The sequence below is a fragment of the Telmatherina bonti genome (assembly GCF_933228915.1).
Source record: "Telmatherina bonti genome assembly, chromosome: 7".
NCBI lineage: Eukaryota > Metazoa > Chordata > Actinopteri > Atheriniformes > Telmatherinidae > Telmatherina > Telmatherina bonti.
This window is the reverse complement of record NC_136625.1, coordinates 29,268,160-29,290,927: the sequence shown is the minus strand read 5'-3', so window position 1 is coordinate 29,290,927 and position 22,768 is coordinate 29,268,160. Positions and strand designations below refer to the sequence as shown.

Genomic DNA, 22,768 nt, shown 5'->3' with positions numbered 1-22,768 from the left:
TTGAATTTGAGTTCCAGCACGCTCTCCGTTCGGTTTCCATGGCAACGAAAAACGCGTCGTTTTAGAGAGTTTTTTCTACTTGGAAATCCTTGTGACGTCCCGGGGGATAAGGTTCGGTGATTGGTTACCTTCTACTGGTTAACAAGGGCATGTACAAATACATCAGGCGGGTGGAAAACGTGGGATAAAGTTATTTCCAACGATGACTGGTGAGTTTACCAAAGAGAGACATCCTGCTGCATTCGTTGCTGTGGGTTGCTGTTTTCCACTTCGTTTTCAGGGTCTGATTCAGGTTCCAACATGTAGGGCTGTATGCTATGTGTTGACATTGTATTTTTTTTTTTTTTTTTAATTGAGTTCATATTAGCCTAATCCTTCTGTTTATGAGACGTTACAATGACGGCAAAAGCAATTGCGGTGCGCGCTCCCGATGTAGTGCAGTGGCGGGAGGCGGGGCTTAATGCGGAAGAGTCTCAATCCACTTGTTTTGCCCGCAGGCTGATCTGACAGCCTACGGAAAGGGTCGGTCTGAAGTAAATAAAGCGATTTGTGACAATAACTTGATCAATCCCAGCCCTTCTGGTCTCAGAAATAAAAATAAATTAGCCTGAAATGCACATAATAGTTCCACTTTAACTAAATTACAGGAAAGAACAATGAAGAGTAAAAACCTTTTTTATTTTTGTTTTAGAAACTGTATTTTCATTTATCTTTATACATCTTTCCTCTTTATAGTATGTAAATATATCTAATAAACAAGCTAGAGATATGGACTGTATCACGACTTTACACATTAAAATCCTAAACTATGCTTTGAGTAAATGGTTATTTTATTAAGTCGATCAAGGTTTATAGAAATCCATGTTTGATTTAATGTTTTTCAGCAGTTAATGAGACACTGTTGTCTGGTACAAATTTATGGAAAAAAAGTAGTTTTTCCTTTAAGTCTTGTAGTAACACAAGAGAACTCATAAAATATTAATTAATCCTGGGGAATAATTTTACAGATGTAACTAACATTGTCAATTATTGTTGATATCACTGAATCTATTCCCTTTGTTTAATTCACACTCTTAGACAACAGTTAGTACAAACATCACATTTACTTATTTCACAAACAGTACAGGGCTTTCTTAAATAAAACGTATGTCAGGTATCTTGTAAAAACTGAATTTTGCTTCCTTAGATGACCAGCAGATGGGGATAGAAGCCCACCAAAAACCATGGCCATCAACATGGCCAGATAAAGGCAAATAACTTTTTTTGTGTTTTTAAACAGGAGATGGTTGGTTTGCAGTCACACATGACACAAAAAGGTTAAATATGTAAGAGACAAAGGAACATCTGCTTGAACTTGACAGCAGCTGTGGCAATCAATGCATCCATGTTACAGAATCTCAACTCTGCAGGAAAACAGAAATCTTTGAAATCACCCCCTCAGCCCAACAAGTGGGAGCAATCTGATGACTTTTAGATCAGACAAAGTGACAGGGTGGGAGCGAGGAGACAACTTAAAGACAGACGGAGACAGATTAGATGGAAGATGTCCAGGTGCGTACACATACGTGTGTTTCTGTGTGTGCCTCAGTGTGTGTATGTGTGTGAGATAAGGGACAGTGACAGATGAGCGGAGAAGAGCCATGTGTCCATGGGCCAGTGAGTGATCGATCACTGTGCCTTGCCCTCCGTGTCACCTCAGGCACCCGGCGACCTTTAGGAAGTGCGGGCGTTGGTAATTACCCACTGTACACACACACACATACACACACACACCATTACACGTACAGACAAGCAAAAGCATGGGATGCTGATGTTGCACTGTCCAGAAGCTTGAAGGATGACGGGGTGTGTACTTGACATAAAGTGACAACACAATTGTTGATGGGTGGTGTGAGATGAGGGTGTTTAAGTTGTACAATCTGTACAAGTGTCTGATGAACATTAATGTTCCTGCTTCTTCTTTGTACTGTAAAAGACATGTCGCTTATCTTATCGAACTGTGAGTCAACAGATCGTCAATACAAGCTGTGAAGCAATGATGATTCTACTTAACCCCCATCATGCATTGCACAGTCATAAATATATATTAAAAAACTTAGAGATATAATACTTGAAATTAGAAGCCAAGTTAAGCCGGTTTTGAACAAAGTTCAGGACTGGTTCAGAACTGAGAACCAGTTCTTCCCATTTCCAAATAGTGGCTCCAGTCCAGATAAACTCTGCTGGGCCACTCGAGCTGGGAGCTGGAGGTGAGATTTTATGGACCAACCAGAGGGGTTAAAGTACTGTGACCACCATGTTTAGCTGGTTTAGCTTCTAATTAGTTTAAAATAAAAATGGTTCAAGCAGCATTAGAACAACCTGACATCTGTGTTTCTCTCATTTTCCTTTTCCAGCAGTTTTACGTACAAAATATAAATATTAAATAAATATAAGCTTGAAGAACAACAGTTAAACCATGAAGCCAGATACATTGTGGTCTTTTATTTATTTATGTTTTCTTGACAAAAGGGAGGAAAGGATGTGTATTATTTATTTATTTTTTTTAACTATTGTGGGGTAGGAAACTGGAGTTGTTTGATAGAGCTGGAGTTTTAGTGTACTGTATACTTCTGCATACTCCTTTTCAAACATGAAACATGAAGATTTATGGTAACTCTTGTAAATATTGTAAATTAAAGAACATGTTTAAACTAAACTTTTAAAACAAGAAATGTTTAGTAATTATTATGCAGTCATTTCAAACAGTGTCTGGAAATCGCTTTACAGGCACTCCCAGGTGTTTTAACACAATCGGCTTTGTACTATAGGTCATTTAGCAGCACTATTGTTGGCCAATATTTGAACGTGACGGTTGAATTTTATGAAAGATGTTTAGAAAGAATAATTGTGTTTTACACTAGCATTTATAAAACTACACTAAAATTGTGACATTCCATTGCAGGAACATTTAGAAAAACCATGAACTGTAGTCCTTTTCCAGAATATACTGGAGTTCAAATATGTATAGGAGACGACGTTAAGTGATGTCATAATGTGAGTCCGCTCATATCTGGTTGTGGAAACCGAACCAATACATGGTTTATTTATAAAACCAACTAAGAACTGACCACCAATCCTGAACCAGCACTGCTTTGGCAAATAAAAATGATTAGCTGGTGAATTTTGAAGCGCAACATTTATGCCATCAGACAATCTAGTTGACTTGCAAAGACATGCAAAGAGCTACAACCACCACAACACAACAGGAACACAACCAGCAAACAGTGACAGTGTTCACAAACTAAGTAAATGAAACTCTCGTAGCAATAACACACACACACACACACACACGTCTGCACCAAGAACTCAGCACACAGCAGCAAACACAATAATAGTTCCTGGACTTTTGCTTGAAAACATGAGGAAAGTAGGCTGAGGGCAGTAATGCCGCTTTTATCACTTTGTGGAAACCATCATTTAGATTTAGCGCAGCTAAAGATCTAAAAGACTCAATAAGAACATTTCCATGAGCTACTCCAACTCTTGAGTTGTGGTTTCAGTTGTGACTAAAGCTAAAGTAAGGCTATGCGCTGCCCTCTTGACATGTGTGGGCGTCATACTGACCATGCAGATGAGACACTTGTATCGGTCTCCTCGCAGTATCTGCTTCTCCAGCTCTCGGATTCGGGCCTTTAGAGCCTCCATGGTGGTGGCCGTGGACTCCTCCTCCGTCACCCTACAGCAGTAGAAGAGAGAATGACAAAGATTTTAGGTTTAGGCTTACAAAAACCAGCCCCTGATAAGGGTCTACTGCAGCAGTACCCAAACATTTGAGCCACATCCTCCAGGATTAAATCAACTCTTCTTCAAGAGCTTTCTGGTTTGGGGGTGTGTTTTGGTTTGTGCTGCTTCTCCTTTCCACCCAAACTTGATCTTCCTTTAAGAGTGGCTTGGTGATGCTAAAACAACTTGGACGTGTATAGCTGAGCTGTGATGAGACAAAGTATATTTCTCTGGGACCCTTCGGCTACAACCTTCAACCTGCTGCTGTAAATTCCCTGTCTGCCTCTCTCTTTGTGTAAGTGTATTCATGCTGTTATCATTGTTTGTTTCTCTCCAAATGTTCTGTCAATGCCAGCTGGTTTTGGCTCTGACCTTCTGTCTTTGTTGTTCAGTATGAACCAAACACCCAGCTGAGCAACACTGGAATCCTTTGGTCCTCTTTGCAGACAGTATTTACTTTCCTCTTTTCAACACATCTGTATCCTACACAGTTCTTTTTGTCACACATTTACAGCTTCAAGACACCTGATTTTAATTTCTCCTCAGACTCCACCCTCTCTTCACCTCCTCAATCTCACCATTCCCCGACTTCACATCTCTCCCATCCTGCGCATGCCTTCCTATCTGGCCCTTTGTGCCTGACGATTTATTTGCTTGTTTGTCTTCATCTCCTGATCCTCGAGCTGTCCTTCATTCCATCCTGTGTCTTCCCTTTCCTCTGACAAATGTGTAGCATGATGACAGAAAATGTGTGTTTTTACTGTCCGACAGCATATGAAGCAGCCATAACTAAATCAATATGGCCGATGTACAGACCGCAACGCTGACGATAATTCTGTTCAGGGAGACAAGACTGCAAGAGCAAGCTGATGTTTATTATAGCTGTCCATTCGTTCTCTGGCAAGATGCAATAGTAGTATGTGTGTGTGTTAAAAGGAGTGTGTATTTATGGTGATGTGGTCATTTTGCAGCCTGATAGCTTGCTGATCTATGGTATTGATCCAACTGGGGAAGGACAAGCGCAGACAAGGGAGGGAGGGTGTGTGTCCCCGAAGATATGTCTCCATTTGCTGCATCCCAAACAGCAGATGGGAACAGCTACAGAGCAGAGGAAGCAAGAATGGACGACATCTCCTATGGACATCCAAGAGTACTTGCCTAATCAGACATGCTAGTTTAGTTTTTAGATAATTCAACTAATCTGAGGACAGAGGAAAAACATTTTGTGTTTCCATGACGATAGCTGAACTATGTAAAAACTTGGATATTCAGCTGCACTTTAAAGTTCTGAAGCAAAAAATAATCTATCCACTGGAAAACTAGTGGATTCTTTCCCCTCAAAGAGGAAAAGCCCCTGATCCCCATTTACCCACTTTAATTCAACTCTGAACCCACCAGAGACACGCAGATTACACTTTGGCTACTAAAGAGTATCAGTTGTGTATGGCTTCTCTTTATTTTACAAATCTTCCAACTTGCCTCGTTTTTAAATTACTTCTTAAAACCCCGCCTGCTTTCTTTTTTAACAGTCTTTAGATTTTTTTTTTCTTCATTGCTTTTATAATACAGTATTTTCGTCACCATAAGGCGCACATTAAAGTCTTTCACCTTCTCAAAAATTGCCAGGGCACCTTTAAACCCGTTGCACGTTATGTGTGCACCGAGTTCCAAAATCTTCTGTGAAAAATGAAGTGAAGCAAATAAATTCGGAGCTTGCCATCATTACGGGAGGACTGACAAAAGAACTCTGGGCTAAACGGGGCATTTAAAGTGAAGTTACGAGCGTCATGGGAGCGATGGATGACACACCTTGTCTTGGTAAACACACCTTTACCAAGACTGGGAGGCAGCGTCGGGAAAGTTACATCACCATATGTGAAAGGATTGTGGATGCCTGGGCTAAGGTATCTCCTTTGACTGTTGTCCAAACTTCAGCAAAAGTCGGTATCGTTGCTGAACAGCCAACCAGCAATGAGACAATGACGAGAAAGAACCCAAAATGCTTCATGGCGAAATTGCCAAGCTGTTCAGTTCAGATACAGACTGACCAAAAAATAATGTGTGTGCTTTTAAATACGTACCGTAGTTGAATAAAGTTCAACCAAATTGATTGTTTTGCTTTTGTTACCTTGTTTTACTTTTGTTTTAGCATGTGTCCAATAACGTGGTGCGCCTTGTGTGAGACATAAGCCCAGAAATAGACTCGTAATTAAGGCTGCGCCATATAATCAAGTGCGCCTTGTGGCCTGAAAAATGCTGGAACTTGTTTTATTGATCTGATTTTATTGTTTCCTTTGATTAATTTTATTTAGGGCTCTTTCATTCTTCTGTAAAGCAATGTGGTCTACTGCGGTGGTTTTTAAGTGATTTATAAATAAAGCTGAATTGGATTTTTCACAGCTGCTGTTTGATTAAAATCCACGCGTTTGAGTGATGCAAATATTTCAAAGTTTTTTTACATGTTTGTCTGGAGTTGCTCACTGCAAACATCAAGTCACTGAGCTGCCACAACGGGAGCAGAAGGTTCAATTTCATCTCTTCCATCATCCCATGTCTATAAAGACCTCGCCTGACTCGCCGCCACTCTGCTGTATGAACGGCTTTATCCTCTCCTCTGATTAGCGCTGAGCTTGTAAAAAGCCATTAAGCCTTGATTAGGATGCTAACTTATAAAGCAGCTGTGAATGGATGAAACTGCACGGAGGCTGTCGCTCAAACAACGTGGTTTCCTCTTCTTTTAACAGCTTCATTAATCCCTCTGAGGCGCAGTTCCTGACTAAACTCTGCTGAGGACTCCCTTTCCTTGTCTGAAGCAACTTAGACAGAAAAAATTATATAGTTCTCCTCAAAACTCTGCTCACTTCTGCAGCTATCAGCCAACCACTCTAAACCACGAAGATACTCAAGTGGAAATCCTTGAGTTTATGCTATTTGAACACGCCACTGGTTAAAACTGGATCAGGGGTTTTCAACACTTCAATGATTCCAGACTGCAACGATGCAGTCAGTAAGATCAATTACAGAAAACACAGAGTCCCTCCAAGTGAAAAATATCATTAGCTTGAAATGACAGCGAGGGGCTTTTTTTCCCTCTAACAAAAGGATCTTTGAGCAGTGTTTGGCCTTCTGTCAAGTTATGTTTGGATTTCTTGTTAATTAGAAACTAATTCTGTCTCTAATCTGCAGCCATTTTGTTTGTAAACTTAATTGCAAATGTGACTGAGCGAGGACCAAAGAAAGGAACTTGTTTGTTTTCTATATTAATCTCCTTCCATGAACTGAAAAAGAAAGGACAAATGGCACGATGCCGTGGAGCTGAGCTACAGCTGGAGTTTCAAAACCTGGATTGTAATAGGAAAAAAAAAACAATAATAAATTTATCTCAAATTCAGAAGTAGTGTCATTGTTTTGTATGATGTGCAGCCATTACAACGGTATGAATATGTGTTTATCTCTGGATACTGCAGATGTTTTGCTGCTTCCTGTGCTTTATGTTTGGAAATGAGTAACGAGCCAGCTGGGACTGCAGCTTCAGGTCTGATCTGGATTAGTTTGTACACCTTGATCAAAGAATCTCAATTCATTAAATTCACAACTTCACTTAAAATCACTGCCCCCAAACGGCCCGAGTGGCAGAGAAAAAGAAAAGTTAATCCCCACCTCAACTGGTCAGTGTGGCAAACAGCAAGCAAAGAAGTCCGACAGAGAGATAGATGGTTGTGCCTCCTCTCTATTTAGCACTTTCTCCCAAACGTTTGCGAAGCTATTGCTCATTTTGTTAATGGGGGTGTGTGTGTGAAGCTAAAGATCTCTACCATCCATCTCAATCAGCTCCGTGTCTTCATCTGCTGTCTTTCTACATTTTAGCTTCGTTCAGCTTCTCTCTCAGCACCGGAACACAATTGATAAAATTAAATGTCAATTAATTTCAAACACTGTTCTGGCCGACATTTTATCCCGACCGCAGGAAGAAAAAGACGCCATGCAGAAAGAGCAGCTGTAAATCCCTTTAGAGCATCCTCCTTTCCTGCACCCTGTTGACTGACGCCTTAACTACACAGACACATCATGATAAAACATTTAAGTCACTATTGATTTCCCCTGCCTGTTCCCGTGTGTCAGTGTGTGCAGGCCTCGGACAGCAAAAGGCAAGGGAGTGGGGGGGTGGGGGTTGGAGAAATCTTGTGAGAGCCTGAGAAGAACTGAGACGGAGGAACAGGTGAACAGGAGGAATGGGAAGGAAAAAGTCGGCAAAATGTTGCACGATGACAATAAAGCAGAAAACAAGAGAAGAAAAAAAAAAAAGGTAGGGACAAGGACTGGGATGCGAGTGTGTGTGTGCGCGTGTGGATTGCAGAAATCTAGCTTCATCACTTCCAAATTGAGGACAGATTCAATTATTTGCAGAAACCACATGGAAATCACTCTGCATTGTTCCAGCTGGAGCACCAAATTTGGCAGCAATCGCATTGGCGGCATTGGAGAGGCCATTTATCTTGGAGGGGAAAGAGCGTCTCAGGCGTTGTATGCGTATGTGTGTGTGTCTGTGTGTGTGTGTGTGTTACAGGGAGAGAGGGAGCTCATTTATCTTGCAGGGGAATGAGCAGGGGAACGAGGACGCCCCGGGAGGCGACCAGATCATTACCCATCTGGGATCAGAGACAGAGAGAGATTTCACTAACACTACTCTGCAAAGCTACACACACACACACGTGCGCACACACACAAACACACGAGTACAATGTATCAATGTAACGAAAGGAGACAAATCTCATTTTCATTTAAGGACGGAGGGGCACAGAAGCTCCGCAAATACGTGCATTTATAGCAAGCGCCGAGGAGTGAGGCAGGGAATGATTCCAGCAGCAGCTGACTGCTTGTTCCAACGCAATCATTCAGCATCTAGCTGGCTACCTTTAAATGGATACTTAGATTAAGCCATGTTCTGCTCCAGGTAGTCACTAAGGCCTCAGCTAGACCATGGTGTCACAACACACACCAGCATTTGTGCCACAAACTGAGGAAACATTCTGAAGAGAAATGTATTAAACTTCTGACAGCAAGAGAATGTTGTATTTTCTGCATCGCTATCAGTGCTAAAATTATCCTTTGTCCTTTACGGAGTTTCAATTTCCTTTATGCATGAAAAAACTTGGATGAGCTGCGATAATTCTTCTATTTCACTGAAAATAATGTTAGGATTTGTTTTCTACAGGTATCTCTAAATGTAAGCATCTCTAATATCTAAACAATTTAACTCTTATGAAGGTGGTTGTATATATCTGGTGAGTCAGCATGTTCCTTCTGGGATTCCCAAAATTTAATCGGATTTCTAGGGCTGTGACGATATGCTTTTGTCCCGATTCGATTCGATTCCGATTTTTTGGGTGCAGATTCGATTTAAATTGCCATTCTCAAAATTCGTCAATATTAGCGATTTTTGTAGATTAAAAACAAATTTTCTTTTATAAAACTTCTTTTTGCTGGTAATTTCTCCTGGTTTCAGTTAGGGAAAAAACAACACAGTTGCCAGATCATCATTCTGCTGCTATAATGCCCAAGAAGACAAGTAAAAAGACAAAAATTTTATAATGGATAAATTTTGTTTGAAAAAAACATTTTTTAACCAAAAAAAAAAAATCGATTTTAAAATTGTGAAGAAAACAATTCTGATTTCCGATTTTTCAATTCGATTTTCCCACCCCTACTGATTTCTAGCCAGCACATAAATGTTTGGACCACTCAGAGCTCATCAGCAGCAGCTACGGGTGTGTCAGGTGGAACAACAGTCAGCGAAGATGACGACTTTCTGCTTTGTTGCCATGTCTGTTAGATTTAGATCCGTTTCTTATGTATGCAGCTGCTCTGACGTAGAACACAGCAGCCTTCCTCTCTGTAGTAGGCCGAGACAAGTTATCATTTTCTACATTCGCCTCTTTTGTTTTAAACAGTTGCTGGCAGTAATGTGTCACTAACCTCCAATCAAAATGCTGAATTAGTTGATCACAATATTTCTACAGCTATTACAGTAATGTCTGTACTGTCAAAGCTTTTTACTGCAGTAACTACAAAGTGAAAATCTGACTGAAATAGGGCCGCAGGATTTTAAGAGAAGATGTGATGTGCAATACCACTGTTCAAAGTTGCAGCGACGATATGATGTGCAATAAACAAGATTTGATGTTGCTTTGATCTTTTCTCTTACGGGGTTCCACTCACAAAGTCTCTTTTATACACATCTGTTAAAACTTTATGGCTTTTGCTGTAATTACACTGATTTAACTAAAGGTAGAGTTCAGTAACTCTTCGTCTTCTTTATAAAAGTCATTTGGTTAGTAACGCAAACTGATCACACAGTGGTGTCATTCAGCATGAAGACTACAGACAACTGCCAGACTTTTAAAAAGCTCAGAGCTATTTCTATATGTACAAAGAAGCAAAAGACACAGGACACACCCGTACAGACTGATCCTGCCCCATCCCAGATGAGGCCTCTCATTAAATATGAAATAACTAAACCAAAGCAGACAACAACGTTCTCTGTACGAGTAGCGGATGCGCCAAGCTTTAGTTGTTAATCTTCTTTCTTCAAGTGCTCCTACAGACTGTCTCGCTCAGAGATACAACGTAAGTATAAAATTCAGCAATAAGCTCATTAAATATACAAACTAATACTTAAATATCAAAGGGGTGTCTATGAAACTCCCCCTTGGCATCGCATATCGGTTCAGAATAACATGGCAGACGGTAGGGGTGGGAAAATCAAATCGAAAAATCGAAAATCAGGATTTTTTTGCTTCACAATTTTAAAAGATTTTTTGTTTATTTAAAAAAATCTTTTTTTTTTTTTTTTTTTCCAAATAAATAAAAATAATCCATTATAAAATTTTTCTCTTTTTTATTGATCTTTTTACTTGTCTTCTTGGGCATTATAGCAGCAGAATGATGATCTGGCTGCTGTGTTGTTTTTTCCTCATTGAAATCAAGAAAAATGATGAGTAAAAGAAAGTTGTATACATTTTCTTTTGTTTTTAATCTACAAAAATCAGCAATATTGAAGAATTGTGAGAATCGCAATTAAAATCGAATTGGCACCCAAAAAATTGGAATCAAATCGGGACAAAAGCTCATCGACAGAACCCTAGCAGACGGACCATCATTCTGCTGCCATGATGCTGGACAGGACAAGGTTTATAAAAGCCCCATTTGAGACAAAGATTCCCTAAAAACAAAATTTTCTACGTCAAATGTTGTGAGAGACAATGAGAGATGCAACTGTGCATGTGAACGTGTGCACTAACAACCTAATCAGCATCATTCAACAACCATCTTCCTCTCTCAAACAGGCACACAGCCATGAACTAGAACTGGCAACTTATCCAATACATCTTATTCCTCAGCAAACACGCTCAGTTGCTGCCTGACAGCTCTGCTTTTGATCAATACACTTCAAGCTGCTCTGCTTATTCACCAATTATCCCCTCTGCTGATATTTAATATGGAGAGAAAACACACACACACACACAGCGCTGATTGATTCATTTAAATAATCTATTGTACTGAACCATCTGTGAGGTGGAGGAGTGTGTGTTCAGTAAAACTATTAACGCCAGAGAAATGTTTTACTGGATATTCCTTCCGAACGTCCGCTAAACACCAGCCGTTACTTATTTCATACTGGTAATGAAACCTTATCAGAGAGCAGGGAGAGGCAGCCAATCACATTGTTGGAAAGCAAAGGGGAAGTTCAGTTACTTTCTGTTTCGTTTGGGACCTTTTCTTTGTGACCTACTTTTCAATCTCGCTGTTTTTACAGGTGCGTGGTGCGAAGGAGGAAGATGTGGAAGATGAAGGAGTGCTGGGATCTGTTTTGCTGCTCTCGCCGTTGCTTGTGGAGGGCATCTCTGCAGAGACAGGAACAGGTAACATAATTCAGCGGGCACCTCAGTGGCCATCAGAGCTTCTAACACACATGCAACCAAACCAAAACCCCAAACAAGGTGTTGATGAATGCTTTGTGACCTTATAAATGTGTTTCAGCAACACATCTAACTTACCATCGTTGGCCCATTTCGAGAATTCAGGTGTTATTCTGTTAGAAGGCATCCCACCGCTGCAACAACAAAAAAAAAAAAAAAAAAAAAAAAAAAAAGAAAGACAACCATCAGTAAGAATAGTAAATAAAAGGAGCTTTTCTTTTTTGCAAACTGCACATTTGCTTGACCAGATGAGGCTTCATACTTGAGCACAGCTCCTCGGAGCGCCTCCCTCTCCCTGGCTTCTCCTTGGTCCTCTCCAGCACCAGAGCAGGGGATGATGTCGGCCTCGGTGTACTGGGCTTTGCCATACTCCAAGGTGTCGTCCCCGTCCACGTCGAGGTCAGCATCGCTGTCTGCTGCACTTTCTTTGATGCTACATGTGGCGAAACCTGTTCCTGTGTAAAGAGAACAGACAAGTTCAAAACATTACTTTCAGTGAAGGAGCTAAGTCTAAACTAAGCTACTGAGATATATGGTTTGACGCGCCACTTCCATGTGACGGACTTCCACTCAGATTGCTTAATTTCAGGTTCATCCATCTTTATTCCATTTGCAATAATCTTGTGGCATACACACGTCTCGCCCCCTGCGGTCTAAAACCTTTTGCCCCTCTGGGCCAAACATCGACCCAACCAGTGACGCGTTCCTCGTATATGCGTCACCTGCCCAGGTAACAATACAGCGCCCTCTAACAGCACCAATGAGAACACATTTAAACAAACTGGCTCCTATATTCAGCTTTTCATCTTTTCAGACAGAAAAACTTCATTCAGGTTGTGGTCAGATTGAGGTCCTTTCACAGCCTTTTCAGCTAGCTTTGCTTCGCGGCTGCTCAGCCAGAAGTTTCTGTTGCCTCCGCTTAAAAAAGCCATCGATGTAAACTACATACAGCCAGTTGCAGCTGAACAAAAATAAACCTCGACAGGAGGAGGAAAGACCCCACTTAGACCTCCACTAACTTTCTAAAACCCTGAGAAACTTGAGGATGTTAAACTTAGCTCCTCTCCAAACCAAATTACAGATTTTTAAATAACCTGGAGGTAGATGAGAAAGGAGAGAGAGAGACGGCGCTCCCACTTCAGCTGAACTGATGACGACTGACACTTTACCCATCAATCTCTCAGAAAGGGGAGAAATGTGTGTGTGTGTGTGTGTGTGAGTGAGTGAATGACAGTTCTATAAACCAAGTGATGAACGCACAGACAAACCCTTACCACTGCCTGACTGCTCCCTTCAGCTCCACTTAACCACCCAGCTGGCAGTGTGTGTGTGTGTGTGTCCGTCACTTAGAGGTGTCTCTTCAATGTTTGTTTGAGATCGTCTGTCCTTCTGTCACTTAGGCCCCGTCTCTCCAACCTCTTAGAGGTGTGTGTGTGTGTGTGTGTGTGTGTGTACGCACGAGTGTGAACCTGTCTACTTGTCACTTAAACCATGTCTATCTACCACACTAAGGTAGCCAGCTAGGTGTGTGTTTGTGTTCAAGAGTGTATGTCACTTTCACCCTGACTGTTTGAGGTGCATGTGTGTGTCTGTGTGTGTCTGCCGGTGACAGGCCTGACAGCTATCTTATTTACACCTATTCCAATTTCTACAAGCTCTCAGCCGGACTAGTGTGCTGCGCGAGTGTCTGTGGGGGACCAGACAGAGTTGACACTTTCCTATTTAACCCGCCTGTCCCTGTTTGAGTCTCAATCCTGCACTTCCTTTTTACAGCTGCTCTCAGTGCACCGCTGCATCTCACTGCTCCGTGTTGTCTTTGTCAGAGTGCAAATCAGACGTTGGGGAGGGGGTGTTTAAGCATCTGCAGCTGCTGTTTCTGCCACCAAAATCTGGAATTCAGTTAAACTCTAGAAAAGCATAAAAACTGAGCCAAGAAAAAGGCGGTGCTGGTGTGGGAAGACGGAAACGCGCCGTGATAAAAGCTGACATCAATGCTGCTTGTTTTTACTGCAGCTCAGTGTCGTTAGTGATCAAATAAAAAAAATACCGGGTTCGGCAGCATATGGGGACAAATGCAATGGGTCATAAAGTGTAAACTGGTTATAATGGCAACAAAAGTTGCATTTTCTTTAAACTTAAGTTTGACAATAGAAAATCATAAAATTAATTTTTTTTAAAAAAGCCCCCTTTCAAAACAAACAAAGAAAATGGGCCAAAAGAATCCTACATAGCCCACCATCCACACATTTTAAAGCAGTGGCCACCTGTAATATGTGTGAACATCTGGCTTTTCAGTAACTTCTAAAAGCTTTTTCAGGGACATTCAGGTTCATGTTAAATGATCTTTTCCTCACCATTTACCCAGCTTTGTTTGGCGTCGGTGAGAAAATAAGACTTCTTTCCAGAAATACAATTCTGAGACAAGAAACAATTAATTACTTTCCATATTCTTTCCCTACTTTTTCTTTTTGAACCCATCGTTAGGACAGCTTGAGGCTTAGCATGTAGGATGCAGTGTAAATGCAGCCTCTTAACGTTGTCATAGTGACCTGCCTGGCCTTTTTGCGGGTAAGCGTAACGTGGACCGGTGAGTTGTAACATTTAGGGCACTAATGATAAACCCGCAATAAAAGATATTGAGAGTGACTTAAAAATATATATGAAAATATATATACAACCTACTTTTGGTGTAAAAATTGCATTAGAAAACAGGAATGTGGCTTTTACTCTAAACCACTCATGCACTGGTGTGCGAGACGTCTAAGTGAGGTGTGGCTTTAGCGGGAATAGTGGTCAGAAAATAATCTAATGAACTCATCAAACTGTAGCTCTTGTGGCTAGTTGTTCGAAACCCAACATGCAGTTTGACCATGCAAAGCAACCTAGTTCGTCTCCATAGAAACAGACATACCATACATGAATCACAAGAGTTTTGACAGAAACACAGCTCTGAAGTTGTACTGGTAATGTTAATGGTGACCTGTAACCTAAACTTACCCATGAAGATCTCTACATGAAAAGACTTGTAACTAAATGAAAAGCTGCAAAAGTGATGTAAAGACAGATGAAAATCTTCAACCTCCTTAAACACAGATATATTACAGATTTCTAAATGATATAGCTGAGATTATAAACTAGATATCACATAAACTGGTGTGTGTGTTTGTGATGTGTTCACTGTGGAGGTTCGTGTGGCCTGTTTGCTCTGAATGTGTGTGATTCCGGAGCTTCTATCTGTCCTTCTAAGCAGTCTTGGCAGGCCAATCTAATCTGGCCCGGGAAAGGTCAGCCCCACTCTTACTGGCTTTCACTCACATTATGCATCGATACCCCCTCCCCCCATTTTTCTCTCTCGTTTTATTCTTCCTCTCTCCTTATTTCCCTCTTTTTTGTGCAATTATTCCCTCTTTTATTGCCTTTATTCTTGCATATTTATCCCACCTATCACTTCCTCCCTCATGTAACATTTCCCACCATATCATTCCATTCTCCTCTCCTCTGCATCACTTGTTTTTACTCTCTCCTGCGTTAGTCCTCTTCTTGGCCACATAAGATGAATCAATACACACACGCTCCCTCCTACACAGCAGTCTCAGCTGGTCTCATTATCGCAGCCATCTCTTGTAAATCGCAGACTCTTTTACATGTTAACTACACATTTCATCCTCACACGGTTCATGACAGCAATAAAAGAGACCCTCAATTTACATACATGTCACCACAACAAGGCTACAAGTACAGATCTGAGGAGGCACGGAGGATCAAAGGACTCATCAGGCTGACTGGCAGCCCGGCTCAAACATTCGACCCACCTCAGCAACATCCTGTTACCATAGCAATTATCTGGACCCCCTAAGAAGCAAGGAGGAGGTAATGTCGAAGGTCATCACACTATCTTTCTGCCATTTACAGGTCATTGTGGAGGTGGGGGGTGCAGAAGGAAAGGACAGAGATACAAAGGCATGAGACGGTCATCTTTGAAGTTCATGTACAAAGCAGAGATTTCGTCTTCTCAATCCTTCTGGGCCATCTCAACCTGCAATAATCCCTCTCTTCTCTTCTTCAGTCTCTCAGGAAGGCCTGATAACAATCCTTAGGATCTGTCTGCATCTCTCTCTCTCCTCTCCATCGGTCTTTGGCTGAATTGGAAGATCATCTACAATATTCCAAATGTGTTTGCTTTGTTAGCTTGAATTTAGCATCCCCGACAAGCTAAGCTAGTATGTAAAAAAAAAAGGAATAAAAATAACATTGGGAATAAAGATAACCTCTTTTTAGGGATACTAAGGGTGCATTCACATCAGGATAGTCTGCTAGACTCGGTCAGGTTGGGGACTCGGCTGTGATCATGCTACATTTTGGTCAAACAAGCCGGACCATTAGAATAATATATCCCCACTATCACCAAAGGTGGTATCTAGCAAAAGAGAGGACAAGACTGAGAAGAAAACTCTGTTTCCTCCACTTGCAATTCTGGTCTGATTGAAACAGACAGAGACCTGCGTTTTAGGCAGACAAAGTCCGCTTCTTTGATTCGAATCAAAATTTGTTTAGTGAATTCACATTTCCTCAAACAAAGCAGACTTTCCGAGCAAACGGACTGGGATTGAATCAAATAGCTGATGTGAATGTGCCTTAAAAATAAGAAAAACAACATAGTCATGCATATTTAATGCTAGAAATTTTATGCAGAAACTAAGAAATCCATAGTAGCCCCTGCAAATCCATGTATTGAACTTACAACATAAGAACCTGGATATCACCTCCAACAATTCTTAGAACTGACAATCAGATGCAATTCAGCCAGTCCTACATGTCCTTGTTTTGTCCAACCACTGAAACTTTTACACAACTTTTATCCATTAACCCCATACACAAATCATCATCGTTTCTTCTGCTTTTAGGATTTTGTGAATGCTGACTTGCAAGAAGAACCGGTTGATAGAAACAATCCACCATAGATGTGTCCCACCTGCTCGACTCATAAAAAGTGCGATGTGAAACAACTGCGGTCTAAAGTCACTGCCACGGTCCCTGCATGACACTTGCCTGGTGTTCTGCATGAAAGTGGAGCGCAACTGCTTCAAATGCGATTCATCTGTACCTCTGTAACAGGGCCTCACAACAGCCATGTACAAATAGAGATGCTCCTACATCTAACACCGATCTGTGCTGCTTTCATTCTTCCTTCTTTCAATTTATCTATTACTTTATCAGATTGGAAAGAATACTGCACGTCGGCTAGCTGCGGGAATGATCAGCTGCAGAGTCCTCTGTCAGAAGGAGACACATCCAGAGATGCTTTATGTATAAGGTGGTTTATTCACCATACAATGATGATGATAATAAGATTATGCTATGCTTTCTACATACCAGAAACAATCATATCATAATGAAATTAAAATTCTACACCATAATTTCAACAAGCTGCACCAGTGCTCTATGAGCAGTTCAAAAAATGAAAAGTGCTCCCTTAAATCTCCATTAGATCACCCTAAAACTATCACAACATCATGCCTCTCGCTAATCCATGACAAATTCATCTTAGTTTTCAGCACTGGAAAATTAAAAAACAAGGGCAAACTTTGCTGCACAATTGTGGAATGTATGGCTTTGGTTTTACAGATTTACGTCATCTTTATTTTAATACACAATAACAATACAATAAATAAGAAGCATTCAATCACTGCTTACTATTTAGCTTTTAACAGAAATAATTAGTTTTTTTTAAGATTTAGCACCTTTTTTTTTCTTTAGATGGAATTTCATTATTATGTTTTTGTAGACGTAAATACTGAACTTCAGCTGAATAGTTTTGTTTTTAGTGCTAGACCCAGATTTACACAAACTGTGGCATTTAGAGAAAAACCCACTCAGGTTCATTACAACAGAAACTTCTTTCAGATTCGTTTTGAATGCATTCAGACAACTTTAAAGTAAAATATTGTTACTTTGCAGCTCAGAAAGCAGACACTTAGACAAGGCAGTCCAGTGGGCAGATAACGAAAGCTCTCTATCTGAGCTATGTGGCTCCTTTCAACCAGGCTAAGCCGGTGCGAGACACAGGGAAGTCTTCACTCACACAGAGTTGAATCATAAACTGATCTTGTTCGATTTTTCCTCCCCTCCCTCTCCTCTCTCGGGCCTCCTGCCTTTCTTCCCTGTGCTCTCAAAGGAAGGGAAGGATGGTAGCACTTCACAGAGGAATCGTCTCTTTCTTCATCTCGCCAGCTGAGGAGACCCCCCACAACATCTATATATCTGTTTAGCCAGCCGCTGGCTCTCGAGAGCCTGCTGGATTCAGTTGGGTGTTAGAACCACTGAGGAGCTTTCAAGACAAAATCCACCTTCTGAGCTATCTGCTGAGTGTGTGTGTGTGTGTGTGGGTGTTTCAAGTTGCTCTCCCCAGGCCACCTCAGTTATCTGCGTCACATCACAAGCTTCCCTATTAGAGGGCGACAGAAGGGTCCAGGCTGTGTCTGCTCACTTTAACGATGTGGAAGAGAGATAGACGGATGGAGGGAGCGCCTGGGAGATGGATGAAGAGGTGGAGAAGGCACCTCTCACCCAAAGAGCTGCACTTTGTCACGATTTAGCTGAGACTCTAGCATTGATCTGTCTTGTCTCCTCTCTGCAAGCAGAGGAGAGAGGGAGGCAGGTGAGGCTCAGCATGTGTGTTTAACAACAGATCGAACAGCGAAGGGGACACATGAAAGTGGGAGCAGACCCCAAGAGTTTGACAGCAACCCTTTACCTCCATCTGTGCACATCTTGATGGCTTGCTTCCATCTGTCTTTGTCTCTGTGTTTTACAGAACTAAGACCACAAAGGGAGGCCACTATGGGGAATGATTTAGCTGAAATCCTCAAGTCGGACACAGTTCTGCTCTTATCATTACCTGCTTTCCATTCTCTCATCAAATAAAGGTGAATAAATCTTTCAAGAAGCAACATTTAAGATCTGTGACTGCATTTGTTGGTTTGAGGTGAATAAACATGGCTGCATGGTGTTACCAGAACAGACGTTCTCTGTTAGCTAAACTGGGAAAAAACACAAAATATTGCGCTCGGTCAGAATATATAATAAAGCAATAAAGAGCAAGAGCAGCTGTGGGGGACATCCACAGAAGGAAAATGAAGAGTTCTTTTATAGGAATGCTTTAATCTCTGGGATAATATCGATCATACCCGGGAAGACCATAACCAATCGTATGAGTATGTTTGCAAACTCAAAGTTGTTTCGATTCCACTGAATGTGTATCAAGTCTTCTTTTAAGCACCTCAAACCAGGATATAAACATTTCTACACATTACTGGAAACTTTCTTTTTTTAATTTTAAATATTTTATTGTTTTCATTGTTTTTTTTCTTAATTTAAGTCTCCTTAATGCAAATAAAACAACCCAGTGATTGTCTTCATTAAACAACGGAGGGCTTTGCCAATATAAAACAGGAAGTAAAGCTAATTAATTAGACAAAAATGATTTGGTTATTATTTTGATTCCAAGCTGCATCTTTTAGTTTATGGATTTTTTCACCACAGCCCCAAAAAACAAGAGACACCAAAGAAACATTTGGAGAATCATCAACTGTCTATTTAAGTCAGAGAAACAGCTGAAGGAAATGCAGAAAATAAAAGCTGCAGCCACTAAGTCGTCTCTGTGGGAGACTATAAACAACTCAGGTATCTTACAAGTCATCTAGGAGCTAAATCTGTGTTCCTGATAAAAATTTTTGTTTAGATCTCAAATACGCGGAAGGAATTTTAAATACATCCACAATTAAAACATGAAAAACAGACAATTAAATAAATAAAACAACAAAAAAAGGTAAATGAGGAAAAAAAAAACCCAACTGTAAATAACTGCATTTAGGGAATTAAGAGAAGACACCGTAACCAGGGGTGATGGATAGCCAAGCGATCGGACATGAGGTGTGTGTTGTGTCACAAAGCTGCTGCCGCTCTGCTCCCCAGTGACCAGCTCTCCTATCCAGTTCTATAATTGCATTTCTGGGCACACACACGCACACACCAAGCAGCGACCAGCGGGTCAATTGCCCAGCTAAATGTGTTTTCCTTCCCCTTGCTAAGAGGGTTGTGCAGGGTCCAGCCAAGCTGAGCTGGGCTGACCCCAGGCCAGTCTACACTGCCATCAGACCACTGGTACCATTACAGCTCCCTAGTCACATTCAACACCAGTCTGACAGAACTAACAGTTCTCCCACGCGACAGCAGCGCAGCGAAGGATGGATAGCAGGGAAACTGAGATGGAGACGGACAGCAGGGCGGGAACACGCTGCTGAGAGAGAACGCGGTGTTGGAGCTGAGGGAGGTCAGTCAGTTGTCCAACAAGCAGGCATCATCACACAGCACGTACATACACACACGTACACACACACACCACCAGCTCAAACAACAGGGCTGCTTCAGAGTGCAAGTGGTATAAAAAAACCCAGTGTAGAATGAGATAAGGTGTATAAGTGTGTGTTCACACCTCTGAAACCTCCTTCCAGTAAAGCCGTAGCTCTGATCCTCTTCTGCCCCGCCCACTCGTACTCCTCAAAGCCCCGCCCATTCTCTCCATCCATGTCTGCAGAGTCATCGTCGGCTAAAGCACCCTCGCGCTGACGCACAAAAAACACAAGCAGACAGGCAGATTTTAACAACAAACATGTTTAAAAAAGAAAAACGTGAATATTTCTAATAGTTCACTGCTTCCTGAGAGACTTCTTTTATTCATCACCTTTATCAACCAAACCTGAGATTAACTTGTTCATTTTATCTAAAGACTTATACATTTTCATAAAATCAGCGATGAGTTATCCACAAAAACATGTCTTGCTTCTTAAATCTTTCCATAATATTTAATTACATCATTTTAAGGAAGCATTAAAGAACCTTATGTCAGTGCTGATGGAGGATGGTAAACTGCTGGAATGACTAAAGCGTGCTACAAGAACATGGGTATTAGTATCACTAGCTAGCTCGATTTGAGCAGAGAGATCAAAGGAAAGTGGTAATAAGTGGGGATGATTTTTCTTTGGGAATTATTAGGAATCTAGGAGAAAGAAGATGAGTTGACACTGGCTGTGTGGGCTACATCTAAGCAGGCAAAGGAAACTTCTATCCATCATACTGTAAATGTGTGACAGGTCGGATACGCGAGTTTCATGTCAGTAGATGGGAAGCAACCGTGTCATATGGGATAAACTGTAGTTATGAGCGTGCTAACTGGGAGGCAAACTGGGGAATTATTTCAGAGTCAATGCTGCCCTTTGATGCTCAAGTCATTCAGTTAATCCGATATGATGTGACTGCAGTACGCCGCCATGGAAAGGAAGTTAGGAGGTGCTGAATATGTAGTGGAGCGACAGTTTCTACTGTTTCTGCACAGCGTCTACAGGAAGTAGAGAGGTGACTGGAAGAGAAGGGTAGACAGGCTGCCCGACTGGCGATAGGCGGGGTTCTGGGCCCGGATTGTACTACCTGGATCAGGCATTGTTCCACATGCCTACTCATCTCCTCCTCGCTCCCAGCCAATGGGGCGCTGCACAGCGGACATACCTGGCCCCCCTCCTCAGGCTTCCTCCTCTTCATCTTGCCTATACGAGCTGGATGAGATAAGGAAACAAAAACAGGGGAGATAAAACATAGAAAAGTTTTTTTAATGTAAATGTAAAGACCTAATTATTATCATTTAAGCTAATCACATCAACAAACGTAAGAACAGCTCCTCTACTCTGATCTTTACCGGCCCACAGGGTGAGGAAACGTGGCTCATCTTGCTAAATTTGCCACTTTCTGGGATGTGTTTGGAAAGAAACAGCTGCATGTGCCACTCTTAATCCACCGCCTTCCCTGTACATCAGCACCACTCATCTGTCTCCTCCTCCCCCCTTCCATTCCTTTCCCTCATCCGCTTCACACACACATTTAATTAGAAATTTAACGGGGCAGAACGGCCGTCATTGCACCCCGAGTCTCTGTCGTTTTTTCCTAACTGCAAATGTCGCACAGGGACATTAACTTTTAGCTGGCTGGGAAAGCAGAGGCCATGAGGGACTGCGGAGGGGACACATAAGACAGGCAGTGTGAGATAACTGCAGGGCAACAGGATACAGACAGAGAAGAAGAGAGAGCTTCACCGTTTCATCCCCCCAACACAAACTCCGCCTCCCCACCCTCAGCTTTTTCTCTCCAAATGAGAATACTCTTCAGGTGGGGTGTCCAAAGTCGGTCCTTGAAGGTCGCTGTCCTGCAGGTTATCAATGTATCCCTGTTCCAACACACCTGGGTTCCATTATATCTGCGCCACGATCGATTAGTTTGAGTCGGGTGTGTTTGAACAGGGCTACATGGAAAACCTGCAGGATTGTGGCCCTGGAGACCAGAGCTGGACACCCCTGCTGCACTGGATGGGAAAATGTTTTTATTGGGTCAAACTAAAATGTTGGGTGGTAGTGGAGGGCGGCGTGATGGAGATGGCTACAAATTTGGTAAGACTTGGGCTTTAAGAATCAGGGATAATCAGGGAATTACAGTCAAGTATCACAACCAAATCACATTTACAGTCCCACCGTAAAAACTGTTATAGCCTCACAATAAAGACTGTGGAAGGAATGAGCAGAGTTTTCATCGATTAAGCATAAAAAGTCTATTTCCAGGCTTCCTATCTCATATTTCTGATGACATGTGAAATAAAAAAGATCAGTGTATGTAGATGTAAAATACTCTAACAGCTTATGAGATAAAAGTAACTTTGTTGTTCAAGTTCAGTTCATTTTGCTCAACATGTACCTGTCAATACAACCAATCCATGTTTGCACTTAAGCTGCTTTATCAATAAATATTGAGAATTTTGCAATAAGCTTACAAATAATTTAACACCAAAATGGCTGATCTCTTTTATTAGGAAGAAGTTATTGTTAAAATTGGTGTAATCTACTTAAATAAATCAATAAAAGGTGAAGCTTAACTTAAATATATATCTAATGCAAATAAAACTTTGTTTTATTTGCATTAGA

General features: G+C 41.4%; 1 protein-coding gene across 3 annotated transcripts in view; it reads right to left on the bottom strand.

Annotated features, from left to right (window-relative positions):
• The window catches only part of rnf220a (ring finger protein 220a), a gene marked incomplete at its 5' end in the record, with an annotated part of 158,099 nt that overhangs the window by 7,321 nt on the left and 128,010 nt on the right, over positions 1 to 22,768 (bottom strand). For all 3 annotated transcript variants that reach the window (XM_079244439.1, XM_079244440.1, XM_079244441.1), the window contains 6 exons: positions 3,607 to 3,718; positions 11,558 to 11,669; positions 11,823 to 11,878; positions 12,007 to 12,199; positions 20,239 to 20,368; positions 21,231 to 21,355. In XM_079244439.1, the coding sequence (XP_079100565.1) occupies positions 3,607 to 3,718; positions 11,558 to 11,669; positions 11,823 to 11,878; positions 12,007 to 12,199; positions 20,239 to 20,368; positions 21,231 to 21,355 (728 nt within the window). The remainder of the gene's footprint in view (positions 1 to 3,606; positions 3,719 to 11,557; positions 11,670 to 11,822; positions 11,879 to 12,006; positions 12,200 to 20,238; positions 20,369 to 21,230; positions 21,356 to 22,768) is intronic.